Below are 9,697 nucleotides of genomic sequence, written 5' to 3'. Positions count from 1 at the left end.
GGAAAGAGAGGGATAGCAATTACACAAAGTAATGCACACATGATGATTTTCCAAGCAAGTCAAACCAGATTCTTCCATGAAATGGAGCTCTGCTTCTTGATCACTACAAACTCATCAAGAGTCAGTAATTAAGAGCCACTGCCTCCCATAGGCAAGCCACTGCTGATGGTCTCAGTGTTTGTTACCTGCCTCTAGGACAGGCCACAGCTCTTGCATGGACACACCTGCCCTCAACAGCACAGGCTGAACATACTATAGCAGGCTGCACTGCACACCTGCAGGCTGAGTTCCTGGTCCATGGGGAATTCCTGCCCAGAAACACCTCAGGCAGCAGCAGTAGGCTCCTGCTGCAAGCATGGCAGGTTGACATTTGCCTGGTAAGCAGTGCTTTTCTCAACAAGGGACAACATTTCGGAGAGAGGGTCATCACCAACAGTACCTTGGGCTGTCTGAACAGTATCAAAACCAGTACTCTAGAATTTCCCTGTAGTCAGCACACGTAAATATCAAGATTAAAGGCACAGACTAACTAAATGTATTTTATCTAATTTAACCTGACCTTTCAGTTTCAGGAACAAATGTTAAAAGTATTAACATATTTACAAGTGGCCAGCTACTGCAGCAAAGCCTTTTAGTATCATCATATAGTCTATCAAATAAAATGTTAAAACAGTACAGTTCTGAACTGTGCTGAAAAACTAACCTTTTACACTGTGAAGTTCTTGTACAGTTTCTCTTGTATTTGCTTTTGTCACAGGAACAGAAGTGGCACCAAGATAATGAAGAGTCTCGTTCTACTGTGGCTATTCCCACATTCCCAGTTCCTTTGACTAAGACTTTACCAGACAATTATACATAATAGTAGGATCTATACGAAATACTCTAGCAAAATTTAAGAAAAAATACTTTCTACCTTAGGAAGATAATTACCCAAATCAAATTAAATAACTCTTTTTTAAGATTAAAAACATATGAAAATTTCAAGTGATAAAAAGAATCTGCTCATATGCCACAATATGCTAAAAATGAGCTACAAACAATGCTTTTTCTCCTCTGTAGGAGAAAAAGGTAGGCTAAAAAATTATGTGTCAATGTCATTTTAATAGAAATTAGAACACTATGTGTTTTATGATAAAACATTTAAAGGACTTCATATCTGTGGGGACCTTGGAATCAAAGTTTTGCTGCTTCTACTCCCAAGCCATCTGTCAGTTTGCCAACATCCAGCGGTGAGCAACAGTTCACACAGACTCACTGCTGAAACACTGAAATTCTCCAAAAGCTAGCCAGATTTCATTGATTTGGTGATATCTGGGCTGTTTACAGGAAACAGCAAATGAAACATTCTGATCCACTGCATGAATCTTTTACAACTTCACTGACGTTCCATTACCCACACTCATAACTAGGAGTCCCAGTTCTCAGCAGCATTCCCCTCTATCACCACATTTTTATTTCAAACAGCACTATGCAATTGTATTCTTTTCAGATGTTTTAAATTACACGTTATTCTGGAACAAATATTTTCAAGTTGTGAAGTAAAGATTCAAATGTTCTCTTACCACTTTCGCAACATAAGGGGCATCACTGCCAACTGACTTTGAAGAATTAACATCAGCTGTTAAAAAGGAAGCTTTTATTAGTAGTAGGAAACTGTCATAAAACATACATTTATTTACTATGCAGCACAGACAAACACGACAAAGCAATGAAGTACTGACATGAACACGGCACCTTAGTCTTTGGTAAGAGAACTACTCTACATGACAAGGCTACTGTATATGGATAAGGTCTTGCATTCTCCCTTCTGTTTGAGGAGAACAGGCAGTTTACTAAGTAAAGGAGTTCTTTTCTTATTATCCAGTAACTCTATCCTAGTCAATAGCATTTGTTTTGTTTTCTAGGACCGTGATAAACATACACATTCATGAACATAAAGATGAAAAGCAAATTCTCTAAGTCGCCACATCACATATCCAAAAGTGACTTTCTGTTGCTACTAAGCTGTTGATATTTGTGACAGAAGGACATCAAGTTAGGGAAGCACAAAGTACTGAACAATCAGGGTCACAGCTTTGTGCGAGTAATGGGGAAGCAGAGAGCAAGCTTTGGCTTGAACAAAGCAGGAATTCTTAACACAAAGAACTACACAATTTGAATGAGTTGGAACTCCAGTAAATTTAGTAGCTCATTCAGCAAGGCTGAGTAAGTACTTGAAAGCTCCTTTGGCAAGATGCCACCTACCAGTCCTGTTTTTCTTCTTAACCCACTTATGCTGCAGTCTTCGTTTTAAAAGCAGGACAGGTTATTTTTTTTTTTGTTCTCCAACTCAATATGAATTCAGTGCAACTTTTTCAACAAGATGAGAAGACTGAATTACCACAATCACATTGATTTTCATCCCTTCAAAACTGTTTGAAAAATTACTAGGGGCAATCAAGTAGATGGTCTCAAGACTTTTCTTAGTCTCAAGACCTATCTTACATGTTAATCTGCTCAAGAAAATGAGAGACCAAGTGTGGAACACTATCCACTAAAAGAAGTTTTCCTTGCATACAGTAGCAGCATTGCAAAAAAGACCTGTACTGACACTTTGAAGTCCAAGATTTTGATTTGTTTTGAGCATTTGTAACATAAAAAATAGTATATGACATGTCAGAAGTTAACACGGCAATGAAAAAAATCAAAGCAACACCGAAGTCAAAAGCAGCTGATCAATAGCCTCCAGAGAATACACTCAGACAGCTTCAGTTTGGAATTGGTCACTATAAAGACACCCATGCAAAAAACCAGTCGCCTTTCAGCCAGACCAAAAATCAAATTTAAATAAACACTAAACTATCCCTTTTTATGGCTAAAAAGTAATAAAAATTTGGGTTTAAAAGAAGAATGAACTACTACTGGAATCTCATACAACTACAGTGTTTAAAATGACCATTTGTCTACTCCTGCAATTTTTTTCCCAACACCATCATCCAAGCTAAGGTTCTAGTGAAAAGGATCACATGAAGAAACCTTGCATTTCTAACTTAGGGTCAACTTTTCATCGTTTTGAATAAGGATAAACATCTCATTCTCCATTTTAAAGGATTATCAAAGATAAGTATACTTACCAAGGTACAGACGTCCAAAGCCTCCCTGCCCTATAGGGACACCTAATTTCCATTCTTTTCTTGCTGTGTCTGCTAGAACCTCCCCCACAGCAAACACTTCAGCAAGTTTCCTTTTTGCCGGGGCTCTTTTTCCAGCAGTCTTCTTATTATATGGCATTTTCCCTGGAGAGAGAGAGGAGGGATGGGTTACATGCTGACCTGACTTATTGTATGTAGAAATCTGTTAGAAGCACAAAAAAATGTACAGGTTGTTTAAGTTATAATTTGTTACTGCAAAGATACTTCAAAAGAAATGCAGTAAGCAGTTTCATTTGAAGTGAAAACCAACTAATTTTTTCAGGCAGCATAAAAAAAAATTTGACAGCAAAAATGTTCACAAGAGAAACCTATTACAAGCTCTTGTACAATACCTGCTAGAAAAATCTGAGAATCTATTGTATTCAATCAATCACAACCAATCATAGGTGTAAAGTTAAAAAAAAGTAAATTAATGAACTAAAGCTCATCAGTTTTCCTGCAGTTAAATTTGCATATTGAAAAAGTCTTCAGTAATAATATAAATTCCTCTTAGCTGTAAAAAATACACACAAAAAATAAACCACTCAAACAGTTAATTATTTTTTCTCCTATATAACTGCAAGCAACAAAAATTTAAGTCTGCTTACTGTTTACAGGGCAGCATTGAGTAGATGATCAAAACAACTAGTACATAGCTACCTATTTTGAGATCCTAACTGTAAAATAATTACTACCACAGGTCTTGGACAAACAGTATTTCCAGGAGTAACATAATGGCCCACTGGAACACGCATCTTTCTGCAGTATGATCACAGAATCTTGTAACAGTTTGAATTGGAGAAGACCTTTTAAATGTCACCTAGTCCAACCCTTCTGCAATGAGCAGGGACATCTTCAACCAGATCAAGTTACTCAGACCCCACTCAATCTAAACTTGAATGTTTCCAGGGATGGGCACCTACCACCTCTCTGGGCAACCTATTCCACTGTTTCACCAGCCTCATTGCAAAAACTTCTTCCTTCTATCTAGTCTAAACCTACCTCCTTTTAGCTGAAAACCATTACCCATTGTCCTATCACAACAAGCCCTGCTAATATGTTTCTGTCCCCATCTTTCATATCAGCCTCCTTCAAGTACTGAAAGGCTGCAACACAGTCTTCAGAATCTAGCAGAATCAGATTTTGCTGGATTAAAAGAACTTACTGCATAAACAGCCATGACCTGGTAAAGAGTGCACTAGGTCTCTACATGAAAGGCCTTCATAAACTGTTTTACAAAGAACTGATCCTTCCCTCTACCTTATGCAGATAAAAGTCATACAAACAGAGCCACAGCTATTTTCTGAAGGATACCATTCTTACTGGTGGGATTTTAATATTTTGCTGGAAGCAGAAAGGAATATTAATACACAATTCAGGAAGTTTCTGGATAGCAAAACATCTTTTTCCCATTAGTCTAGCTACTCAATACAATAACCCTAAGCCAAATGCAGTTACTTAACATCAGTTTTCCTCTTGCAGCTCTAATGCTCCTCTAGGATTTCTCTGAATTTACCAAATAGAAAACTGCCTAACTATGACAGCTGCTCCAAAAGCAATCCCCCCCACACACAAAACTCTTTTCTGACTGGGTAGTATCTTCAGGAAATTTTCTTCAAATAATGTCCGTCACCCAACTAGCATCTGAAGAGAGCAGCCTATAACCACTTCTCTACTTACTAAATGCAACAATAACTGATAAATTTCCTGAAAATGTTATTCTGTCCACTAATACTCAAGTCTGCAGCTGTCATTGACCAAATCCCTACAGGATCAGCCCTCAAAGGTGATCCTCCACACAATCACCCCAGAGAATGTGACCAAATAAACAGCAGATAAAACCTGTGGAGATGGAGAATGGTGACATGCCCAAGGAGCTCTGGCAATAATGCAAAGGAGCTCACTTTAGCTCAACACAAAGTGGGCCAGTGCCTGGCCTTTGCTCTAGGAAAACAGCTAAATGACACTTAAGTGGAGCTCAAAATTGCTAAGTGGATATCAAACGGAGGTGTAAATGTCTTCAAGAGTCAGACAGACCAGCATAGGGCAACAGATAAGGCTCAGCCCAACATAATCATACAAAAACTAAATAACTAGCAAAAGAATTTTGAAGACAACAATGATCTTGAGCAGGCTGCAATCCAGGTATTCCTTCCCAGAGCTGGGGACACCAGCATCATGACAGTGAGCTCATTACAGAGACCAGCCATGAGAATCATGTTGGTATTGTGACTGAACCGTGTGTTGCAACTGCTGTCCTCTTCCAAGTGTAACTTACAATTGTACTGTTTTCAGTGTATATTTCGTATCACTCTCCTAAACCAGAAATCCCATAGAGCATCAACCATCTTCAAGTAAGTGAAATTGATATTAACTATTACATCCTCCATACATGGAAGATCTAAAAGAAGCTGGTCAGAGCGTGGTGGACTCTAGCAGCAAGAGGTCTGCAGACACCACAGTCATTCACCATAGGAATAAATGCAGAAGAGAAGATGCATCACGTCATGCCAAAGTTCTGCTTTTTCAGAGTCCTTATTAATCTGAAAACTATCTCTGTCTCATAGAACCACATCTGAATACCTACTGTGGCTAAATGAGGAACTTCAACAACGCAGTATTATGAAATACATCACAGGAAGAGACTGGTATTTATCAAATCCTACATAGCACAAGCTTCCTCAATATCACAAAATAGGATGCTTTAATTTTGCATTACCTTTCCAGATTTCCACTTCTATACAGTAACATCATTCCCTATAATCAAGACATATTTCACACTTTAATTTTAAGACTAACTTTCCACACAGCTTTATCCACATGGTCTTCAAGAAACTTCTCTGTACACTTCTTCATCTTTTTTCTTTTAATCTTCAACATACTTCTCTTTTACATACTTTACAGTCTTAGAGGAAGATTGTTCCCCCAGATTTTCTACAGGAGACAAATGATCTTTCAGGCATCAAATGCAATTCCAGCCAGCTCAGATAAGACCATACCAATGAGAAAGCAATGGTGTCAAAAGCCAGAAGGAACAGAGTGGTAGAAATGGCTACACATTGATATCACCTCCAAGAGCCAGCCAAAAAAGATCACTGCAGGAATTTAAGCAGCTTCTCAGGACACCCAAAGCAGGAAATGGATTAAGACAAAGGACAGACTTAAACCATTAGAAGTGGTAATGGAATAAAAAACCAGGAGTCTGGAGACCCAAAGGTTGACTCAGATAAGGAAAAAAAGAAAGCACAAAGTCAGCAGTGTTGCCTAATAACTCAGATGTGGGACATGATCACACTCACTGTCATCTAAAGGGTACCAATACATACACAAAATGAGCATACTGTCCTCAGGCCAAGAGACAATTTATTGTCAATATAAGAGACATGAAGAGGGCCTGAAAGGACTGCATCCCTTGACCTCTGAGTTAGTACAAATAATTCCATCAGAACTTGGCCAGGCACACTCAGGTGCTTGAATGTTGGACAGACTGCTGCTCACAAAAGAAAAACTTGTAGCCTCTTTAACAATAAGGCTAGCAAGCCTATGAAACAAACCTATTGATACACTTCACAATCTTTGGCATTCACAGGGAGACTCTTGATATCAGCCTCATTTAAAAGGGAATTAAGCTTACTTAAAATAGCTCCTCAAGACTATCAAAGGAAGAGCTGGTGCTTCCCTCTTCCTCCACACCCCCCTTATTTTGTTTCACATGGTCAATAACTGTATGCTTGAAGGTATTTGGGTTTTTTTTAAAAAATAAATTTAACGACAACTTCCCTTTATCCATAAAAGCAAAAATTCCAAATGGACATAAGTTTGAACGTCCCCAGCTGGGAACTCTGCCCTTAACAAATACACTAGATACACATACATGGTTTCTTGGCTGTCTATATTCATACCCATCTGTTAAGATGGCTCTGTGCCTACTTACAAGTTGGTCAAACTATCAGTAGGCCATAGGTGCCAAACACTGATCGCTTGCAATGGGCAGCATGCACGATACTAAGCACTCACTCTTTGGCAAAAAAAGCTGTTAGCCAAGGAAATATTTAAGCAATGGCTGCACATGCTTTCACATTATGTGGATAAATCCATTCAGGTGTCTCCTATTGACTGAAACCAGAGACACCTGGAAACTGCAAAAATTTTCTACATGAAAATATAGGAAAAAAGAAAAAGATAATGACATTTTAGTGCAAATTCCATCGTTTCACCTGCTTTTCAACCCACAACACAGCAAATATGAGGAGTTTATCAGGAAAGCTACTAACATGACAGAGTATAACTAGAATAAGGTCATCTACTTCTCCCTAAAATCACCTTTAAAAATTCGCCACCACCTCTCAAAAAAAAAAAACCCAACACATCATCTTAAACTTTCCTGCACCTCAATTATTTCTTCCCATCAATAAACAGAAATATTTTCTGTCCCACAGGTATTGTGAAGCTTAATTCATTAGTGTCTGCAATCATGCTGAAGTCCTTGGAAACAGTGGTGCCAGGGATGTCAAGTACTGTACTAGCATTCAAGTATCAGACCTGACCCTACTTAGATAAGGTGCCAACAAGAACAATTTTCAAGGTGTATGACTGTAAACAGCAGCATTTCCTCTGGCTACAGTGTGCTGAAAACAAAGATTATGCTACTAAGAAGTCTGAATAACAGAAATCTATTTGTCTAAACTATCTCCAAAAGCCTCTTAGCACTACAAAGGCTTCTCCTGCTTCTCCCTAATAAAACACCCTGGAAGAAACAGAATACACTGTACTTGAGATAGCACTACTGATGCAAAATTGCCTGCATATCAGTGGTGTTATCTTTACAAATGCTGCCTGCAATGGTTGCTGCTTGAGCGACACTTGAACTCCGAATAAATATGAATAGCCACTTCTCAATTCTTGTTGGCATCCGTTATCAATAAAACTCTGAAATGAATATAAAACAAATCTGTTTGGAAGGAAGTATTTCTGCTGTGTGACAACTCAGACTGGTTTCTTCCTGATCCTCCTCTGTTATTCTCTGGAAATTGTCATTTTTACAGTTGTTTATCTTAATAGGACCTATTTTCACCCTCAACCCAGAGAAGGAATGCTGGTGACCTGCGCTGCTCTTCATGAGTACCTACTCATTCCCTGCAAGACCTACCTCAGTCCCAGAAAGACCTGAAATCTATGCATAATTAATACTGTTCATTAGTCATAGCAAGAAATCCAAGTCTGCCTCAAAGAACAATAAACTAAGGGGAAAACAAACCCAAATTGTTGCTCAAAGAGTGGGGAAAAAAAGGACATGATACTTTCAGACTTCTGAATACTGGAGAACTATTTCATGGGAGAGATCACACACAAAAATAACTGAAGTATCAGTGACTTATCACACTAAGTGAGGTGGATAGTGAACAAAGAGCTTCCTGCATAAATCAGACATTCTGTGACTGGTCTATCATTGTGTTACACTTGTGAAAATCTCCATCATCTAATTTCCTGACAAAATATCTGGCAACTAATGGCACCTACAGAAGAAGAGGAACTAGGGTTCTTTCCCCAAGAAATATAAAAAAACCAAAGTCTTTTTAGACAAAACTAATAAATGCACATTGGTGACTATGATTACCGAAAAGCATTTCATCTCAACAGCACCACACTGGAGAAACTAAACTCCTTTTTGCCTTTTAAACAAACCAACAAGACTTAAAACTTCAGAATGCAGCTTGTTCAGAGGTAGGAAACGGTCATTTACAAGAGGAATTAACTAATTTTAAATTCCCTTCTCAAGAATACATTATCTTCTTTTGAATATTATTTAAGGTTGTCCTGAAAAAAAAAATTAATATCACTTAGCTACAGCAATAAAAACCAGTGAGATTTATAAGGTACCAAATCACCTCAGCACCAAACTAATTGCAAGAACCCAACACATGTGAGTGAGACACTTAAAGGTTTTTTGATAACTGGGCACACTGTATAAAAACCAACAGCTCTAAAATTCATTAGGAAGCTTAAGTCTTTTGGGGATTATTCCCAAGAATTAAGTGAACAGTTTATTCCTACAGAGGAAGGCACAAGTCTTTTGGCACTGTAATAGTTACAGGAAGCTTCACAAAAGCTTTTGTATTTCTGTTAGTGAGAAAAAAGGGGCCCATGGATTCCCTATAAATTAATAAAAGCACAAATTGAAAACCAAAAAAAAACCAGGGTTCACCCTGCCTACAAGTGCTTGAGTCTTAAACAAGGAAAGCAAAGGGGAGAGAAACAGGAAGTGAAGATAAACCACAACCACTAACAGGCAGAAACCAGCTCAGCCAAATTCTTACACAACAGGCCTAAACCAGCAGATTATTATTTATGATCTGTAGGCCTGTATTTTTAAAAAAATTATATAATTATGTTCACTTTAAAGCAAAGCTCAGGAACATCTCCCAGCTTCAGTGATCATCAAGTGATGCTTGGATCAACCAAGGTGATGCTTTAGGGAATCATCCTGGTGTTAGCCACACCAGGATGATCCTGAAGGTAACAAACCT

The 9,697-nt window shown here is 38.2% G+C and overlaps 1 protein-coding gene across 1 annotated transcript in view; it reads right to left on the bottom strand.

Annotated features, from left to right (window-relative positions):
- Nucleotides 1-3,271, bottom strand: part of VRK1 (vaccinia related kinase 1) — a 25,841-nt gene extending 22,570 nt beyond the window's left edge. Inside the window, exons 1-2 of the mRNA XM_009070414.1 lie at nt 3,114-3,271; nt 1,563-1,618 (exon numbers count right to left, since the gene is read on the bottom strand). Coding sequence (XP_009068662.1) covers nt 1,563-1,618; nt 3,114-3,270 — 213 coding nt within the window. The 5' untranslated portion in view covers nt 3,271. The remainder of the gene's footprint in view (nt 1-1,562; nt 1,619-3,113) is intronic.
- Nucleotides 3,272-9,697: the final 6,426 nt, after the last annotated feature.

The sequence above is a fragment of the Acanthisitta chloris genome, unplaced genomic scaffold (genome assembly GCF_000695815.1).
Source record: "Acanthisitta chloris isolate BGI_N310 unplaced genomic scaffold, ASM69581v1 scaffold2282, whole genome shotgun sequence".
In the NCBI taxonomy this organism is placed as follows: domain Eukaryota; kingdom Metazoa; phylum Chordata; class Aves; order Passeriformes; family Acanthisittidae; genus Acanthisitta; species Acanthisitta chloris.
The sequence above is the reverse complement of the archived record's forward strand: the minus strand, read 5'-3'. Positions and strand labels throughout refer to the sequence as shown.